Source organism: Equus quagga, chromosome 10 (genome assembly GCF_021613505.1).
Source record: "Equus quagga isolate Etosha38 chromosome 10, UCLA_HA_Equagga_1.0, whole genome shotgun sequence".
Classification (NCBI taxonomy): Eukaryota; Metazoa; Chordata; class Mammalia; order Perissodactyla; family Equidae; genus Equus; species Equus quagga.
The window spans coordinates 86,655,808-86,676,972 of NC_060276.1; the positions used below are offsets into that span (position 1 = coordinate 86,655,808).

Here is a 21,165-nt window from a genome sequence, read left to right on the forward strand (position 1 = left end):
GTTATACAAACAACTTCCTTAAGGTAATGGCAGGGGCAAATCACTGCAAGAAGGAAGAGAAAAGCATTAAAAAGTTTCTTCTGAGCCCTCAAGACCTTTGGAGAAATGATTGCCTTTTAATTTATTTTTGGATACAGTTTGGATACACAGGTCTATTCTTTGGCATTTTAAGGGCGGTGTTTTGTTTCCATTTTCCCCCTAATTTCTCCATAACAATTTGATTCTAAATACCATTGCCTCCACCGGAAAGAGGCTTCTTTCTGTAGTTGGCAGATATTGCCAGAAGTATGTGAACGTGTCACTTGGATGTCATTGGCCTAGTCAACCCTCTAGTTTGCTCTTCCAATTTGTAATTTTCCTTTCTCTTTTCTCTCCTTTCAGTGGCCCATCATTTGCTATTTCTTAGCACCTCATTACCAGTGGGTGGGCAGTGGGGAGGAAGGAGTGTATGAACTCAAATCTGTTAATTTCTGGAAAAATATTTCAGTGACGACATCTGAAGTTTATGTCCCTTAAAGTTGTTTTGTTTCTGAAAAGTGGACTCTTGCACAGAATAACTGTCCTTGAACACTAACATCTCTAGCCTGTGTCAGAATTGCATTTGGGGGGCCACAGGCTGAGGAACTTTAAGACAATTAACCCTTGCATTTAAAGCACCAGGATTTGAAAAGTCACGTGCACCTGTGCAAGTCAATATTTAAGTAATGCAACCTATACCAGAATTCCTTGTTTTTCCATTAAAACGAATACCGACAGGGCTGTTTTAATTTTACAACGAATGCGGTGCAATGCAAGTTCAAAACAAGTTTGGGGACTGGTTTATGTGAATCTGAATTAACTGCTTGGTGAGCAGCACGGTTTTCCATTCTACAGAATCCCATGAGGCTTCCGGGTGAAGAATTTGACCTCGTACCTCTGTCAGATTTAAATAATAAAAATGATGCTAAAAAATTATGTCCTTTTGAATAACTCATGTCAGGTCAGTTCCTAACCCTTCCTCTACCTCCCTCCGGTTCCTGGCAGGAAACGTGTGCGGAGGCAGCGGATAAAAAGGTTCCAGTTCCCAGCAGCAGCGCGTTAGAAAAATTTTCCATACGTTGGTGCACTCATGCTGCCTTAGAAAAGTGTGGTTTGAAACAGAGTGCCTCTTCTCTCTTTTTAAAAGCCTTTTTTCTCAAGAGCTCGAATTCTGTACAGTGTTCAAAATGCCAAGCTGGTTTTCGCTTTATACCACCATGTGACGCCCCCTCCCCTCCAGCCCTGAGATGCTTTAAAACAAACACAGTAACAAAATTTAGGTTATGGAAATTCTAGCTGGGGGTAGGGTGGGAAGCCAGCGTTGCGGAGGGCAACAGACTACAACTCCCACAAGCCCTCGTGGGACTGCTATCCGACCTCCCCACCACCCACCTTGCGCTTGCGCGGAAGACCCTACGCGGAGAGGAGGGGGCGGGGACAGGACAACGCACATAGAGGAGGAGGAGGAAAAAGGAGACCATAGACTTCCACCTGGGCCTAGAGTGGCTCTTAGAGGAGTGGGGAGAGGAGGGCGGGCGGGGACCACCTTCAGAGCAGGCCGCCGGCGGTATCATGGCGACCCGGAACCCCCCTCCCCAAGGTGAGCGGCCGGGGCCCGAAGTAGTATCTGAGACGCGGCTCCCAGCTTTCGACCTTGCACCCAGGGCGCCTTTTCCTTCCCCTGCCCCAGGGTTCCTGGGGCTGTCTTTTTGAGGCAGCCCCCTGGAGCGCCCCCTCGAACGAGGCCCTCCCTCACCTCTCGGCAGAACGCACTCGAAGAGCGACCTCCGCCCCCATCACAGCCCCACCTCCTGCCTTAGCTTCAACTCCGGCCCTGGTGGTTCACTTCCATCTTCAGACTTTTTTTTTTTTTTCAGTTTTGACTTTGAAGTAATTTTTTCTTGCCGGGCCCCTAAGCGATTCTGTCCGAGGACGACCTCCTCTTTCTCCCACTGATGAAAATGGACCCCGCTCTGGCCCTGACCCTGTTGAGATTTGGGGGTGACCCTTCATGCTGTGTAACTCTGACCTGACCTTATTGAGATTTTGGGGAGGGGGTGACGACCCATCACTGCTGTGTAGCTGTGACCTGACCTTACTGAGTTTTAGCGGGGTGACGCCTCACTGCTGTGTACCTCTGACCTAGTCCTGGCTCAGACCCCCAGGCCGGGCCCTGGGTCTTTGGAAGGGAGATGCTAGGCCCTTTATTCTTGAGGCCCTCGTCTCAAGGATTGGGTTTAACAAATTCTTAACGTTTCCATCTGGGCATTTTTAGCTGTAGGCCAAAAGTAACAGTGAGTTCTAACAGATAAAAAATGTGTAGGCCATTTCTGACTTTTGGTTGACTCTAAATTTATTTGTTCCATTTTGTATTTTGAAGAATATGAAAGTGATGACGACTCTTACGAAGTGTTGGATTTAACTGAGTATGCAAGAAGACACCATTGGTGGAATCGAGTGTTTGGCCACAGTTCCGGACCTATGGTAGAAAAATACTCAGTAGCCACTCAGATTGTAATGGGTGGAGTGACTGGCTGGTGAGAACGACATCTTTTTCATTAAATTTCATTGGGAGACTGCTGCCCTTTTGTACACGGGCCAGTTCCTGTGCACACTCGGTGGCTTTACACCGTTAGTCCCAGAAGAGCCCTACCTTGAGGCTTTCTCTGTGATACGATTGGTGTAATCTACACTCAGGGACTCGGTGTTGGGTTTTGGTGATCTCTCTACCCCATGCCTACACTGTTCTGCTATTTCCTCCTCACACTTCCTTTGATTCTTTATATATTTTCTCCCTTCTCAAATTTAGCAAATGGAGTGGATCTGATTCAGTTTAATAGTGGGTTAAGAAGAAGAAACATGTAAGAGTTAATTGTATGTAAATAATTCTGCTTCTTCAGTGCTAACAACTGGAAAAACCTGTGGGAACTCCCACCATTTATATGTGGGACGCCTGCCACAGCATGGCTTGCTGAGCGGTTCCTACTTTGGCGCCTGGTAGAACTGGTCTCCAGGATTGTCAGCCCTGTAGAGAGCCATGTAAAATTCTCATTATGATCCAGATCATTCTGTTGATTTTTGTGGGTAGTTTGAATTATAATACTTTGAAGAAGAGTTGTAGAATGTTGGGTCTTTGTTGTAATAAAGGACTGATTGCTTACTCTGTGATAATATTGTGGAGTACGTTGAGGAGCGCTTAATAAGCATTAACCTTACCAGTTAACATTTCAGACTACATGATTACATAATTGCTACTGTAGATCTAATTCGGTTATTCTTGGAATAAAAGATTAGCCAAATAACAAGGGTCAGAAACAAGTTTGACCCTTTACTTGGAAAATGTTCATGACTATAGAGAATTTTTCAAGTTAGTGTAGGTGCTTAACTTGTGAATAATCATTTCTTTCCTTAGATTCTAAATTAAACTCATCTTACATTAATTTAAATATTTACATATTTAAACTTGGTAAGTATTAACTTTTTTGATTTGTGTTTCACATGCACCTTGGAACAATAGCGCACTCCCCTATGCCTTTTTGTAAATACCATGTATGGTAGAAACACTCATTGTGAAGATTCTGTGATGCAGAGGTATAGTATTTATTCCTGATGTGTACTTATTAATGCTGCTTATGAAAAAAGACTGCAATTAGAAGAGAGATGCCTGGTCAGGGCCCTGGTTATTCAGACGATTGTCCGCAGGTTGGTTGTACCTTGATCACCATAATTCAAGGTCTGACCCTCTGCTTAAATAAACTCACAGTTTGGTGCCATGGGTGATTGGTTAATGAGAGTCTGGGCCTGAAGTCCCATCTTAAAAGAGATTAAAAAATAATTAAGTAGTAGAATTATCAAATCATTGTGTGTTTTCTCCTTGTAGGCCAAACTCGGTGAGACACCCCATAATTGGCAGAAGTTTGCTTGGAAAGCCTGGAGACAGGGTAGAGGGAGTTCTTAGGTTTATTTTAATGGCTCATGCCATTAAGCAAAGGATGGACATGCTTGTGGAGCAGCTCCCTGGGACATTGTTGAGACTTGCCTGCTGCTAGGCTCCTCTGCTCCCTTTTCTGATCCTTGTTGCTGACTCCTCTACCGAGGGACATGGTCTTTATAGTAATACATATGTTTGGATTATAGCCAGGTGTTGGCCCAGGAGCTGTGTAACAGGACTCTAATATGACACAGGTCATTTGTTGCAATGAGTTTAGATTCAGTGTAGTAAATTTTTGCAATTTTCTGAGTGTGTAAGACTGACATAGTATTGTGGCATACGTTAAGGAGGAATGGTTAATAGGTATTGACCTAACGAGGTAACGATTCAGACCAATTCAGGACCTGAATGGGAGGCTAAGGAGATTATATTTAGCTATAGATAACTATAGGTTTTTGATCATAATAAATTGATATTAGGATGAGTGGTTGCTAGGAGAGATGGGAAGTGTGAAGACTAGTTAGAGGGCCCTTAGTGTGATCTGGAGACAAGGTAATGATGCCCTTGAGAATGGAAAGAAGACAGAGTCAAAAAATGTTTTGGAGATAGAGTATATAGAATTGGCAGTCATTTGGACCCCGAAGTTGAAGAAGAAGGTGGAGTCTGAGATGAACATGAGGTGGCAAGCCTGGAGAATGGTGCTGTCCCTTACAAATTGGGATCTTAGCAACATTTGGTTTGGTTGGAAAGATGTTAGCTTTGGGATATTTTGAATATGTGGTTCTGAGTGCCAGAGAAGCCCATCATGTCATTGGAAATGTAAATTTTCCATTTATGAGGGTGTATTCGTTTCCTCGGGCTGTTGTAACAAAGTACCACAACTAGGTGGCTTAAAACAAGAAAAATTGATTCTCTCACAGGTCTGGAGGCTAGAAGTCTGAAAGGTGTTAGCAGGCTTGGTTCCTTCTTGGAGACTCAGAGGGAGAATCTGTTCCGTGCTCCTCTCCTAGCTTCTGGTGTTGCCAGCAATCCCTGGCATTCCTTGGCTTGTAGACATATCACGCCAGTCTCTGCTTCTGTCGTCACATGGCCCTCTTCCCTCTGTGTGTCTCTATGACATATTGGGTTAAGTCATGTTGGGTTTAGGGCCCACCCTACTCCAGTATGGCTTCCTATTAACTAATTACATCTGCAGGGACCCTGATTCCAGATAAGGTCACATTCTGAGGTTCTGGGAAGGACGTGGATTTTGAGGGGACACTATTCAACCCAGTATAGGAGGCTAGAGCTTGCACACTGTGTATTTAGAATACTGAAGGGAATATGAGCTCACTGAAGGAGAGGATCACAAAGGAAGTATGGATTGACATTCTTGCAGGATAGATGAGACAAAACAGGTTTAACATAGAGATAGATAGATTTAGATATAGGTAAGGAAGCTGTGAGAAACGTGGGCTGCAGAGTCATGAGGGTGGAACTCCAGCTGGACCTTAAAGGGTAAAAAAGCTTTAGATAGGCAGAGCTAGGTAGAAAACCCTAGAAACAGGGAGATTAATAGCTTGAGCTATGCTGATGACCTGTTTGAAGACTAATTGGATTGGAGCTGAAGGTTTGGGTACAGTGGGGCTCAGCAAGGTGTGGGGAACATCTTGAATGTATTAAAAAACAAAACAAAACAAGTCACTTTTATTATGGGGAATTTTAACTTATACAAATGTAGAAGAGTATAGTGAACCCCTGAGTACTCAACATTCAGTTTCAGGAGCCAATCTTTTTTTGCTATAAATTCCCCTCTTCTCTTCATCCCCTATTTTGAAGCACATCTCAGACAGTTTAGATTGTGCAGTTTTGACTAACCTGTGTAACTGAAGGGAAGTGTGGAGGGTTTCTGGGCAGGTAAGGGACATGCTCAAAAGAAACTAGAAGACGTTAAGATTTTATTAGGAAAACAGTGGAAAGTAGAAGAGGGGGAGAGTTTAGGGCATCATTGATTGTTCTCGTCTTTTGTCATTTCATCTCCTATCATTTCTTTCATTAAAGGTGTGCGGGATTTTTGTTCCAGAAAGTTGGAAAACTTGCAGCAACTGCAGTAGGTGGTGGCTTTCTTCTCCTTCAGGTATGTGAGAGCTGTAGGTCCTTGCCTCTGCTTGCACATGTAGCCCTTGGGAACTGAGAAAGTCAGGTTTAGGTATTTCACTCCTGTCCATTTTAGTAGAAGATGGAATTTTTCTTTTAGGCTTCAGTTTGTGGAAAAACTAAAATGAGTTTTTGAAAGCTGGCATCTGTCATGAAAGACAACAATTTAAATACTTTTTAAGTTCTTTAAGCATAGTTTGACCCCAGCTATTAAAAAGACAACTATTAGGGGCTGGCCCCGTGGCCGAGTGGTTAAGTTCGCGCGCTCCTCTACAGGCGGCCCAGTGTTTCGTTAGTTCGAATCCTGGGCGCGGACATGGCACTGCTCATCAGACCACGCTGAGGCAGCGTCCCACATGCCACAACTAGAAGAACCCACAACGAAGAATACACAACTATGTACCGGGGGGCTTTGGGGAGAAAAAGGAAAAAATAAAATCTTTAAAAAAAAAGACAACTATTAAAATTTGAGGTGCCTCATTTTTTTATTACTTACATAAGTTTCCCTTGAAGCACCTCTCTAGCAAAATAAACATTTCATCAATAATATAACCTGCTCATCCTGACCATTTTAAACATATATTTAAAATTCACACAGAATATATAAAATTCAGAAGTTCTCTTTCCTTCCCATTTCCCAGCCATGCAGTTTTCCTTCCCGGGGGAGATTGCTGTTAGCAGTTTCTAACATGTTTTTTAAAACTAGGGAACCGTAATAATACAGAAAGTGGAAAATTGGGTTTAAAATATCATCCATAATCCTATTTTTGAGGCAGGTAGATTTGAAATTTCAGTTTTGTTCATCTTCCTCTAAGTATAAGGCTTAAAGATGCTTTGCTGTTAGAGGCTGTTGATCAGGATATTATCTGGCATTCATGTCTGTTTGGCATATATTTGTCCAAAAATATTCCCTGAAGATCAAATATAGTAAATCCCCAAATAGAAAATCTCTGGGAATGAATGTTAGCAACAATTTTAAAGATACCAGGAACTGTCAGTCGTACCAGATTTAAAAAGTGATTGATGATCATAGCAACCAAAATCTGACTTCAGCACCTGAGCCATTGATCATGTCATAACCAGCGTCGTTGCCTGAAGTACAAAGGGACTGGATTCATATGTGTTAAGCACAGATTTTGAGTTGTTTACTAAATAGCTTTTTAAAATATATATATTTTCTTTCTGTTGGTGACATTAATAGGAGTAATTGCTTATTTCTTGTGGTAAGAGGTAAACAAGAATATGGTTAATATCTCAACTTAGTCCTTTGGATGATTATGTCAGCATTTGTACAGAAGGGAATTTTATTAAACTGATTTTGACTTGGGTTTATGTAGAATCAAGAACATACTTAATTCTGTAGCTATTTTGAAAACTCAGTTATCATTTCTGTTTAGTGGAAAAGGATACTGGACTGAAGCAGAGTTTCTTAAAATGTTCACAGAATAGAGAGAATTATACATTTCAGTCCACTCTGCATGTCAGTTTTTCAGAAATCCTTTTCAGTCTACTCAGTATGCACCATTCAAATACACATTTGGCCATTGCCACTTTCTATTTCTCTATGCCTAGTCCACATATTCTTTGAAGTTACTAAGCAGAAGAACATGGGACCTCTCTGCTTCAAACCAGTTTTTCCCACAAGTGTGACTTAACTTGAAAACTCAGTAGAAGGGAACTGAAAGAGGAAGTTAAGAGTAACAAATGGTTTTTAGGATAATTGCTATTAGGCCCACTTCCATATTTTTGTTACCTTTACTTATATTTAAATATAAATATTAGTTTACTTAGAACTTAACTTTTCTAAAAGCTCAATATTCCAGTAGCTATTTATCATACTGCTATCTTAAAATACAGTGGTATGTAAGTCTTTTAAATTTAGTTTTTTGTTTTTCAGAGTTGTACATGGCCGTAATTCAAAGGGTCAGTTACATGTACAAGGCTTGTTACAGATTAATCTTCTGCCTCCATCACTAACCCCACATTTTTCCCTCCTTGAGGCAGGCAGTTTGAACTCTTAGCTGATTCTTAAGGTATTTATCTCCTTTTTTCCTAAACAAGTTAATTAGACATTTCTTGAGCTGTCAGTTTGAGGTATTAACTGTTGGCCTCCCATTATGGAATATGAGAATTTAGCTATCATTTATTGAACTTCTCTGTGCCCCCTCTCCCATCTCACACACTTGCATGAGTCCCCTGACCCCCCACATCAGGTGAGTGTTGTTATGTCATAATTGTGTTAGATCATTACCTGGAGTTCACTGAGCTTGAATCTGTAAATTTATGTCTTTAGTCATATTTGGGAATCTTTTGGCCATTATTTCTTTAAATATTTGTTCCTATTTTTTCTCTCTTCTCCTGAACATGACTCTGATTACATGCATGTTACGCTTTTTGATAATATCCTGAGGTTTTGTTCATTTATTTTTTCAGTCGTTTTTTTCAGGTTGTATAATTTCTAGTGATCCAGCTTCAAGTTCACTGACTCTTTCCTCTGTCATCTACCTTTTGCCATTAAGCCTATCTAATAAATTTATTTCAGATATTGTATTTTCCAATTCTAGAGTTTCCATTTGGTTCTTTTTATATTTCCTATATCTTTGGTAAGATTTCTTATCTTTTCATCGATTACAAGCAGTTTCCTTTACCTCATTGAGCATAGTTATAATAGCTGCTTTAAAGTCCTGATAATTCCAATGTTTGGGTCATCTCATGGTTGGCATCTGTTGATTTTCTTTTGGGACTAGGCCACATTTTCCTATTTTATAATATATCAAGTAAGTGGATTTTATCCTGGGCATTGGGAATGTTATGTTGTGGAGACTCTGGATTCTCTTTTATTCTTCTGAAATGTGTTGATGTTTTGATCTTAACAGGCAGATAACTTGGTTAGACTCAAATTGCAGACTCTCACTTGTCATGGCTAGCAGCTCAAATCTCAGTTCATTTCTTTTAGCCTTCGCCAGAATGCTTGGTTCTGCCCTGTGAATGTGTGGTTCAGGACTTGGGTAGAGTTTATGCATAGAATATGGGGCTCCCCTTCTTTAACTCTCTCCTTTCTGGCATTTGTTGTTGTCCTGGGCTGTCCTCTGGTTCTTCAGGCAGGAAAGATGGCATGTTTTCTATTAGTTTTAGCCACCCTGCAACTGCATCCTGCCCTCCGGATAAAGGCAGAAAAATGGGCGACTCACCTTATATTGATCCCTTCCTAAAAGTTTCAACTCCCCTTCAAAATCTGCTTGCTTTTGTTAATTCTGGAGCCTACCTCTCCACCTCCCCCCCTTTTTTTTGGTGAGGAAGATTGGCCCTGAGCTAACATCTGTTGCCAATCTTCTTTTTGCTCGAGGAAGATTGTTGCTGAGCTAACATCTTGTGAATCTTCATCTACTTTGTATGTGGGATACCACCACAGCATGGCTTGATGAGCGGTGTGTAGGTCCACGCCTGGGATCCAAACCTGTGAACCCCGGGCTGCTGAAGCAGAGCTTGTGAACTTAACCACTACGCCACTGGGCCAGCCCTGTGGAGCCCTTGTATTTTAACCAGGGATTATAGGTGCTATCTATAGGAGGGTCCCCTAAGGTTCATCAGTAATTACCTCCATGCCTGCAACCCATATTGCCATGTCAGGTACTGCCAGGAAAAGCTTTCACTTGCCATTTGATTTGATCACCGCTCAGCTTTGTTGAGGCTGGAGTTTGAAATGATAGTAGGTGAATGAATACAGGAAGAAATGCAGATAAATAAATTCTTCTATGGAGTCATTCACAGTGAAAATGTAACTGAAGATTCCCACCAATTTGTATAAAATCAGATATTTTTATTATTTGAAGTATTTTATGTCTGGATTTATAATCAAAGTGATGCATTAAAAGATTACAAAGAAAGCATAACCTTGATAGAAGTGATTTAAAATGATATGCAAGGCCTGTTAAGTACTCATGTGATTCTTTGTGTTTTGATTTTATTATTTGGAGGGACTAATTTACTGTACTAGCGTACACATACATTATTCCTGTTCAGATTTTGCCGCATCTCAGTAGCACCATATGAGAATTTTTCTTATGGTTAATAGGTGTTTAGCTATAGTTTTATTAAAAGGATTTATGGCATGAAAGTTGTATAGGCATATTTCTTTTATATTCCACTTTCAAAAGCAATTACCAGAAAGTATTCTTAATTTAAGTAAAGAGTCAGTGAAGAGCCTTAATCTGCTACTTTAGATTTCTTTAGTGACCTAATAACTGATTGGCTTCTGATCTCTTGTAATTAAATATCTATTTAATTAAAAGGTACTTTTTTTATTAGCTATATAATTGTGATTGTCTCTGTGTCTTTTTAGTTAATTCTCAAATTCCAAAAGTTATGATAGAGTTATAGTCCAGTTGTAATACAGCTTTTGGAGTCTTTTCCCATCACATGCTATGCTTTGCTTAACATAGCCTTCATCACATCTAAGTAATCACTTATGCTTAGTGTCTGTTTTCCCTGACAGACTTGAAGCTCTCTGAGGGTGGGGACTTAACATCCCCCTTGTTCTTGGCTATAGTTTGGGAGCCTAGAACAGTGCTTGGCACACAGTAGGCACTCAGTATCTGTTCAATGAGTAAATTGTGATTTCTTACCTATAAGCTTCATGAATTTCTTGAAATCTAAGTGTTCATATATTCCTGGGTAATAGATTCATTAGCAACCCAGTTGCTTTAGAATTAACCATTTTTGTTACATTTTTGCAGGTTGCCAGTCACAGTGGCTATGTGCAGATCGACTGGAAGAGAGTTGAAAAAGATGTAAACAAAGCAAAAAGACAGATTAAGAAACGAGCAAATAAGGCAGCACCTGAAATCAACAATATAATTGAGGAAGTAAGACAATATACATTTTTGGCTCCCTTTTTTTTTTTTAAATGGGTCTCGCTTAGCAAAAGATGTAACTAGGGACTATCTTCTTTTTAAAAAATTGGTGTTTTTGGTCACGTCTAGAGTGTTAAGTGAAATTTGGGACCAAACCCCCATTTAAATCAACCGTTATTTTTTTTTTAGTAGTTAACATAGTTTCCCCTGCCCATCTCCCACCTACTTTGATCTGCATATAAAAGCTGATAACATCAGTCATGCGCCTGATGATTAACAACATTTTGGTCAACAATGGACTGCATTATAGACGGTGGTCCTATCAGATTAGTACCATAGAGCTAGGTGTGTAGTAGGCTGTACCATCTAGGTCTGTGTAAGTACATGCTATGATGTTCGCACAATGCCTTTCTCAGAACATATCCCCATCGTTAAGCAACGCATAACTGTATTCTTCCAGAATTTTTCCTCTGCTTTTACAAATTGTACGTATGTAGAAAAGGTGTGGCAACACTAAAACTACCTATTTTTTTCTTTAAGTGGAATAGTATGAAAATGTATATTTTATTTTGTTAATATATTAGTTTCATTAACGTTTTTTGTATCTTTAATCTATTTTCTTCTTGTATTCTGTTTTGAATTGAATTGAATTGAATACTCTCTTGCCTTTGTTCTATCCTTTTACTTCCCCCAACTTTTTGTTTTGAAAAATTTCAGATCAGTTGAGAAGTTGAAAGATAAATACAGGGAATACTCAAATACCCTTCACCTATTCACCACATCATTCTCATTTTGCATCATTTGCTTTATCTCTGTATGTGTGAGTGAGTGTCAGGTTTACTTTTTTTTTTTGCCAAACTGTTTAAGACATCATGTCTTTTCACTTTTAAATACTTCAATACATATCTCCCAAGAGTACAAGTATTCTCCTGTACAACTACAGTTACTCTATTAATCCCCCCAAATTTAACGTGATATTAAAATTTTTCCAGAGAATGTCTTTTGTAGCTTTTTTTCTTTTCCCAATCAAGAATTATATATTGCATGTGGTTGTCATGTCTCTGAAGTCTCCTTTAATTTTAAAAGTTTCCTCATCTGGGTTTTTTTTCCCCCCTGTCTCTCATGACACTGACTTTTTTTTTTTTTTTTTGCTGAGGAAGATTTGCCCTGAGCCAACATCTGTTGCCAATCCTCCTCTTTTTGCTTGAGGAAGATTCGGCCTGAGCTCGCATCTGTGCGTCTTCCTCTATTTTGTATGTGGGTCGCTGCCACACTATGTCTGATGAGTGGTGTAGATCTGCGCCCGGGATCCAAACCCACAAACCCGGGCTGCCAAAGTGGAGCATGCCAAACTTAACTACTATGCCACAGGGCCGGCCCCAACACTAACATTTTTGAAGCATCTAGGCAGAATATCTCACAGCCTGGCTTTACATGGTCCTTCATGATTTTATTTGGGTTAAACATTTTATCAAGGTGATTTTTTTTCATCTTGTATGTTTTTTCTTACATAAGTGGACTATTAATAAATATCATTGTGCATGCTGTGGGAATTTATTAAATAATCTGTGTTAATAACTTGCTGAATGGACCATTTATGCCTGCCCTATAGGTAGATTTCTTTTTGCCTGTGAGATTATTGCTGCTAACATACCTGTTATCTCAGTAGCAAAAAGCTCGCTGGGCCTGGCTGGGAGCTCTAGGCTCCTTTGGTTTGTAAGGGACAGCCCTGGCATCTTGCGTGGTGGTTGGCACCTGCAATAGTAGGTGCACAAAAATTTTTGTTGAATATTTGTTGAAGTGAGGAAAACAGCTGAAAACATTACTTAGCTCCAAATTCAGTAATAGTGTTTTTTAAAATTTGCATCTGTTTTTCTTTTCTTCTTCTTTTTTCTTTTTTTTTTTTTTGAAGATTAGCCCTGAGCTGACTACTGCCAGTCCTCCTCTTTTTTGTTGAGGAAGCCTGGCCCTGAGCTAACATCGTGCCCATCTTCCTCTGCTTTATACGTGCGACACCTACCACTGCATGGCATGCCAAGCAGTGCCATGTCCACACCTGGGATCCGAACCGGCGAACCCCGGGCTGCCGAGAAGCAGAACGTGCAAACTTAACCGCTGCACCACTGGGCCGGCCCCAACATCTATTTTTCTCAGTGTGGTAAAAGATATATAACATAAAAGTCACTATTTGAACTATTTTTAAGTGCACAATTAGTGACATTAAGTACATTCATGTTTTTATGCAACCATTACCACTATATATTTCCAGAAATTTTTCGTCATCCCAGATAGAAATTCTAACTATTAAGCAGTAACTTCCACAATGAACCCCTCTCCCCAGCCCTTGGTAACCTCTCTTCTACTTTCTCAATGAATTTGACTGTTCATTTAAGTGGAATCATACAGTATTTGTCTTTTTTGGTCTGTCGTATTTCACTCAGTGTAATGTTTTCAAGGTTCATTCATGTTGTAGCGTAGTTAAGAGTATTTTTGTTTAAATTTTCCTTACGTTTCAGGCAACAGAATTTGTCAAACAGAACATTGTGATATCCAGTGGATTTGTGGGAGGCTTTTTGCTGGGCCTTGCATCTTAAGGATGTGAATGTTCTATCACGGTGGAGTCTCCTATGAGAAGAGAAGTGGTGGCGACAAGGTGGTCTCTCAGCATTACGCGCTGCCAGATTCTCCGGGGCAACGAGAAACAACTAGCTGGACGACACCAAACTCACAGCTTAGCATTTTGCCATCTGAAGCTTGGCAAACTAGTATGTGCTGTAAAACAACCTATATGGTATGTGTACAATAGTGTTCCAGAGCAAAACATGGCTTTCAGTATTTTTTTAACATTTTCATTTGTTTAGAAATTAGCCTATAGAATATCACCATTGGATGTAGATACGGGGAACAAAATCTATTGGATCTATTCCCCAGTGAAATACTATCCCTTTTAATTTAAATAAGATGTTCTTCATTGTGCTTTATAGTATAGTGCCAATAATTAAAAATTTGTATTATAGCTTCAACATTAGGGCTGACTTTTTTTAAAGATAAGTTTGCAATAAATTGAAGAATTGTAATGCCCTTTTGTGGAAGAATTTAGAAATCATAGAATTATTAAAGATATTGAACAGATTTAATGCCAATTTTTAGGTTGTTTTTTCCTGCAATTCTTACTTTGCTTACATAATAACTGTTGTAAACAGTTTCAAGGAAGGCTCTTCTGAGGAAATACTGTCTAATGCTCTTTTTCTTCTTTTTGATGTCTGTAGTTGTAAAAATATCTTCTTGTATATAAGCTTCTAATTTTTTTTATTAATTTATTTATCCTGGCAGCCTGGACAGAACTAATGATTTTGAGAGTACATACAATTGGGTCACTAACTTGTTTTATTAACCTTGAGTGACCCTCCTTTCTCGTTTCTAAAAATCCTAATTGTTGTTTTGGCCCCTTCTTCACAAAGTGGTAAAAATCACTTTAAAATACTTAGTAGTATGGTATGAATTTACTGTTTGAAGAACAGTGATTTTCCATATAATCATGAAATTGTACCTTAAAGAGAATTGTCTCCTTGATGTAGTCTGAGGCGTAAGTGCTAAGGCTCTCAGGTTTTGGTGGCATTATGCTGGTTGGACACTAGACCGGTTGACTTGTGTCTCAGGGCCTACATCACACTGCCTCAGAAGCCCTTTGCGCGGAAAAACTTCTGTATTGTTTGTTTTGTCCATAGAGTTCTAGGTCCGAATTGGGAAAAACAGCAGAACAACATGTGTTGGAATCTTCAGATTGGAAAGACCTTGCAGATATCCAGACTGTCTCCTTTTGGGAGGAAGTCCCCATAGCATTTTTTATGTATTGTAAACATAAGGCATTTCATACTTTCAAGATTGGTTACAATCTGTGTGCTTTGATTACACAAGACTCCTTAAAATTGAATGTGCGATCGATTTTCGTTTTCTTCCTTTACTCTCATTAGTGCCTCAGATACAATGCTAAATAAAACTCAGACTTTCTTAATATGAAGTGATTTTGCTTATAAATACTTGTTTTTTCTTCTTTGAGCTTTTCTCTGTTTCTGCCTTCTCAAGGTTTTCATTGCTGTGGAATTTAAAGGGAAAAATATTCTATATCGGGTGGAACCTTGGCCACACTTCTGTGCGCCGTATCTGCGGGATGCTTTCGTCTGATACGGTGAGGCAGGCTACTGTGGGGAGCTCTAGTAGCTGGCTCAGTTTGTTCATTTTGGAAATATTTATAGTGTTTGTTCTGTACATGATAGACTAGGAAAGGGGGGGCACAAAAATGTCTGCCTTCAAATAGAGACTAAAAATTCTTGTATGACAAGTTATGTAATGCTATCGGGGAACCTGGTGTATGATTTAGTGGCATGTGAGTAGTAGCGATAACTACTTTCAGAGTCCAAACATGAATGAAAATTGAAAAAGATAGCTCTTCATTTTTACCTATACATTTCCAAATATCTACTGATTTGTTTGAAAATATTTGTCTACAAATGCAAAGTATTATCAGTGCTCTCCATTCTGTCTCCTCTCTGTTAGTGCTCCTTGTTCTGCGTCATATCTGCACCACTTCCCCACTAGGTTGTATGCTCCTTGAGGCAATCGTATGTTTTAATCAATCTCTAACTTGTGACGCACGCTGTGTAATGCTTTGCTCATGGTAGCTATTTGGTAATGTTGTGAATGAATGAACGAGTGTGTGAAAAGCATATTACTGTGCTAGAGTTGGTGTCAACCTATAAGAAACCTTTCTCTGTGTAGCAGTCCGGTGAATTAGAGGCTCCATCAGAAATGGCTTGGTGGGGTTTGGTTGGAATGAAAAGCTTATAACCTACCTTTGAATAAAATGGGGATTTTTATGTTTGAGGATATAAAGGCTGTTTGCAGGATTTATTAAAACTTGAGTATATGGAATACAGGTATTTTGTGGCCTAGGCTTTGGAAGATATGTAAGGACATTTTGACTGATTTTTGTTTTTTATTCTTATAGCCCTCTCAAACCTCCCTCACAAAAAAAGATGATTTTTAATGTTTCCTTATTTCAAATGCAATATGAATTAAATATGTTCATTACAGAAAAATACATCAGCATAAAGAATATATAGAATGTTTATAATATGATGTACTAGAGATATTTTTTGTCCATAGCCTTTGGAGTCTTTCCTACTTGTGTATGGACATTTATGTGTATTTTGTGTAAAAATTGAATCACTACTATTTTATAAATAGCTATTTTCAGTTACGTATTATGAATGTCTTTTGTAATAGTAGATACATTTATGATGACAGAAAGATGTAAGTACCCACCCTGTCTCCCTTTATGAGACAACCATTATTAAAAGTTCTTTTTATATATTTTAATATATTTATACTTATTTTTATTGTCCATGTTTGGATAGTATATATTGAATGTCCACTCTGAAAGGTAAGGAATTTTGTGCATATCCCGTTTCTCCTTTCTTTTTTTTGATTGCTAATATATTTTTAGTTTTTTGAGTAGATGGCTTTATTACTTTAAATATTAATACCTTTTCTGTCTTTATTTACCAACTTTAGATAATATCTTCTAACTCTTTGTAATTAAAGATGAAGAAAATAAGAATACCTCTTCCCTACCACCCTCTGGCCTCCTGATTTTTGTTAAATTGTTATTACTTTTAATGGTACATTCAAATGATGGAGTTCTATTATTAAGAAGAAGGTAGAGGTATGTAAATTGATCTAGAAAGATCCATGTGTTAATGATAAAATCAGGTCAGAAACAGGGTGATCCCACTTTTTTGAAAAGCTGTGCGGATGAGCATAAATATGCACACAGATGTTCATAGAGGCTGTCTCTGAAAGGTTGGGATATAGGATTTTCATGTTGTATTTTCAACATTTTGATGTCATCTGAAGTCTTTACAGTGAGTACATGTTAATTTATAGTTAGCAAAAGTTATTTTTTTAGAATCAGGAATGGGAACTTAAAATTAATAGGTTATTGCTATTTTCGGGGGCTTTTTCTTTTTACCTTTCCTCTTCCTTCACTGAATTTATTTTTTAAGTTGTTTTCGTCAAAATAGTGCACATAGTTCAAGTCGTCAAATAGTCTTTGACTACAGATAAGGCCTCTAAAAAGTGCAGCGCTTTTCTGCTCTACTTCTCTCCCACTGAGTGGCTTTTTCCACAGAGGAGTTTCAACTGTATTAGTTGTTTCTCTTTGTATGTACTATAACCATATTTCTTAGACTTTCTATTATGATAAATGACTTGGGCTTCCTATTATGGTAGATGTGGATTTAGCTCTATAACACCTTCCTTTTCGCATCTTAGTAGTAACAATTTATTAAATTTGTATAAGGTTTTATACATTGTTATGACAAATATGGTTTACTGTTGAGTAAGGACACAACTTCCTATAGGTTCAGCTGAAATCTAGCCTTAATCTAACCCTGCGAATAGCTCTGGAGCACTGAGGGGCCCTGTGGCTGGCAGTATAATGTGCCCCCGAGATGTTAGGTCCTAATCCGCTGAACCTGTGAATACATTAGGTTACACGGCAAAGGAGAATGAAGGGTGCAGATGGAATTAACTCGCTAATCACCCAATCTCAAGGAGGTTATTCTGGGGTATCCTGGTGGGCCCAGCGTACTCACAAGTCTTTAAAGGAGGAGTAGCGAGGCAGAAAAGTCAGAGATGTGACTATGGACGAATGATCGGACAGATGCTATGTTGTGGCTTTGAAGGTGGAGGAAGGGGGCCATGAGCCAAGGAATGCTGGCGACCTCTTGAAGCTAGAAAAGGCAAGAAAACAGATTGTCCCCTATTGCCACCAGAAAGGAACACAGCCCTGCCAATACCTTGATTTTAGCCCAGTGAGACCCATGTTGGACTTCTTACCTCTATACCTGTAAGATAGTAAATTTATGTTGTTTTAAGTCGCTATGTTGTGAGTTCTACAGCAGCAATAGAAAACTAATGCTGCTGCCACTGAGTTGTCCCCCCTTGTGGCAAGAGCTGGCTTTTTTTTTTTTTTATTAATGTTATGATAGATTACAACCTTGTGAGATTTCAGTTGTACATTTTTGTTAGTCTGTTGTGGGTACACCACTTCCCCCCCTGGCCCCCCCCCCCCCCCCCCCTTTTCCCTGGTAACCACCGATCAGATCTCCTTATCAATATACTAACTTCCACCTATGAGTGGAGTCATATAGAGTTCGTCTTTCTCTGCCTGGCTTATTTCGCTTAACATAATACCCTCGAGGTCCATCCATGTTGTTGTGAATGGGCCAATTTTGTCTTTTTTTATGGCTGAGTAGTATTCCATTGTGTATATATACCACATCTGCTTTATCCAATCATCAGTTTCTGGGCATGTAGGCTGGTTCCACGTCTTGGCTATTGTAAATAATGCTGCGATGAACATAGGGGTGCAACGGACTCTTGAGATTTCTGATATCAGGTTCTTAGGATAGATACCCAGTAATGGGATGGCTGGGTCATAGGGTATTTCTATTTTTAACTTTTTGAGAAATCTCCATACTGTTTTCCATAGTGGCTGTACCAGTTTGCATTCCCACCAACAGTGTATGAGGGTTCCTTTTTCTCCACAACCTCTCCAACATTTGTCACTCTTGGTTTTGGATGTTTTTGCCAATCTAACGGGTGTAAGGTGATATCTTAGTGTAGTTTTGATTTGCATTTCCCTGATGATTAGCAATGATGAACATCTTTTCATGTGTCTATTGGCCATATTCATATCTTCTTTTGAGAAATGTCTGTTCATGTCCTCTGCCCATTTTTTGATCGGGTTGTTTGTTTTTTTGTTGCTAATCAGTGTGAGTTCTTTGTATATTAAGAGCTGGCTTTTTATATCCTCGTATCAGTCTGGCACTGGCTGCAGTCTGCCCTTAGGGGCTAGGGTGGATAACCTCCCAGCCAGGGAGGCACTGTCCTGCTGAGAGCAGTTTTCAAAATGGTGCAACTGTCAGCCATCAGCAACTAATATTACTATAGTCGGGTGGTGAGTATACTGGCCCAACAAAAGGGATCTCCGTGGGACACCAACAGTCTCCACCATGTGGGTAAATCTAAGCCAACGTTGCATGTGTAAAACAATAGTTAGATTTCCTTGGGGGTGGAAGGGCAGTAAAACAAATGTAGAACTGAAATATTTGGATTTGTAATGTAAAGTCCTTGTATTGTTCCAAAATATATTGGTTAACCTCACACTTTGAGTTCTCCTGCGTGTTAAAATTTTAAGAGCAATCCCTAAATGAATTACTTACTATTAGTTGTGAACAAATACGTTTCAAACGTACAAATAAGCAATCCAATCTGAATGAAGGCAGGAAAGGAAGAAGAAAGAAGCACAGAGAAAGCAGAGTAAATAGGAAGCATAAAATAAGATGGTAAAAATAAATCCCAAAATATCAGTAATCGCACTTCAAAAGGAAAAATGAACAGAATCACAATGTGATTTTATATAAACATCGTTCTATGTAGACTCGAATAGTAGGATTAGAGCCGCAGAACGGGAATGTTTATAGAACGTCACCGTTCAGTGGAGATGTAATAAAGCCTCTTTTAATTTTCCTGCTAATCCTGCCCCCACCCCCAATCTGAGACAGAGTCAGCACCTAGTTTCTTATATCTCATGTGTTCTTTCTTAGATTACTTATATTTTTGGTTGAACTGTGTTATTGAGTAATTCTTATAGGTGTGGGAGGTAAACTTTCCAAGTTCTTAAGTGCTTAAAATATCTTTTGTTCTCGTACAGTTCAAGATTGACAATATTTTTCCCTTAGAATTTTGAAGACATTGCCCCATTATATTCTATTTGATGTTGCATGATGTCGGTCTGATTTTGAACCTTTCTGGGTAAGCTTTGCTTTTGTATTTCTTTTTCTTTGAAAGCCTTATAGATTTTTTCTTTTACCTTGGAATTTTGAAATTTCCTAAGTTTGTCTCTAAATGTGAGTTTTTAAAAACTGAATTAGAGAACTTTAAAAATGTGTGCTAGTGTCCTTTTGTTGTGTGTTCCTGTCATTACAGAGAAGGTACACATAGTTAACATTTAAAAACCAAGGCCAGTGGGAGGGTCTAAACTCACTCCCTAGATTGTGAGCTTGAGAGCCCCAAGATAAGTACTCAGTAAACATGAGAGGGAGGGACTCAGAATCATGGGAATGAAACACAATGGTTTTCTTTTATTATACTCAGCATTTTTTAGGTTTTTTCATTCTGAAGATTCATGTCTTTGCATCAAGCAAATTGTACTTTTTTAAGACTTTATTGTTTAGAACAGTTTTAGGTTTACAGAAAAATTGAGTGGATAGTACAGAGTTCTCATATATCTCCCCCCGACAGACACAGTTTCCCCTATTATTAACATCTTACGTTAGTGTGGTACACTTGTTACAATTAATGAATCAATAATGGTATATTATTATTAACTAAAGTCTATACTTTATTCAGATTTAGTTTTTACCTAATATCCATTTTTTTGTCCAGGATCCCATCCAGGGTATCACATGACATTTAGTTATCATGTCTCCTTAGGCTCCTCTTGGTGTGACAGCTTTTCAGACTTGCCTTGACTTTGAGGACCTGGACAACTTTGAGGAGTACTGGTCAGGTATATTGTAGAATGCCCCTCTCTTGAACTTTTTCTGATGTGTTTTTGTGATTAGACTGGAGTTAACAGGCTTTCAGGAACAAGATCACAGAGGTAAAGTGCAATTCTCACCACACCATGTCAAGGGTACGTACTATCAACATGACTCATCACTCTGATGTTGACCCTGATCACCTGGCTGAGCTCGTATTTGTCAGGTTTCTCCACCGTAAAGTTACTCTTTCTCTCCACTTTCCATTACTGTGCTCTTTGGAAAGAAGTCACTGTGTACAGCTCACACTTAAGGCAGGAAGAATTACGCTACCCCTCCTTTAGTGTGGAGTACCTACATGAGTTATTGGACTTCTGCACAAGAGATAAGTGTTTTCTCCCTCATTTATTAATTTATTCAATCATTTATATCAGTAAGGATTCATGGAGATTTATGCTTTGGGCTATAATCCAATACTACTTTATTTATTTTGTTACTCTAATTATTCCAAGTTTGTCCATTGGGAGCTCTTTCTGTTGGCTCTGATGTCCCTTTGACATACCCTCATCAATATGTTTAGCAAATTGCATTTTAATAATAATTTTGATTATTTCTTCTC

At 39.0% G+C, this 21,165-nt stretch overlaps 1 protein-coding gene across 1 annotated transcript; it reads left to right on the forward strand.

Annotated features, from left to right (window-relative positions):
- Window positions 1-1,464: 1,464 nt before the first annotated feature.
- On the forward strand, window positions 1,465-16,407 carry FUNDC1 (FUN14 domain containing 1). The gene is made up of 5 exons (XM_046674179.1): window positions 1,465-1,618; window positions 2,399-2,555; window positions 5,990-6,065; window positions 10,822-10,950; window positions 13,455-16,407. Exons 1-5 carry the CDS (start codon window positions 1,591-1,593, stop codon window positions 13,530-13,532), a joined length of 468 nt encoding a protein of 155 aa, XP_046530135.1. The 5' UTR covers window positions 1,465-1,590; the 3' UTR covers window positions 13,533-16,407.
- Window positions 16,408-21,165: the final 4,758 nt, after the last annotated feature.

Excerpts from the sequence above, each read along its gene's own strand:
- FUNDC1 (XM_046674179.1), top strand. The coding sequence starts at position 1,591 with ATGGCGACCCGGAACCCCCCTCCCCAAG. Across the intron at positions 1,619-2,398 it reads CCGGAACCCCCCTCCCCAAG|AATATGAAAGTGATGACGAC; the intron begins GTGAGCGGCCGG and ends TGTATTTTGAAG. Across the intron at positions 2,556-5,989 it reads ATGGGTGGAGTGACTGGCTG|GTGTGCGGGATTTTTGTTCC; the intron begins GTGAGAACGACA and ends CTTTCATTAAAG.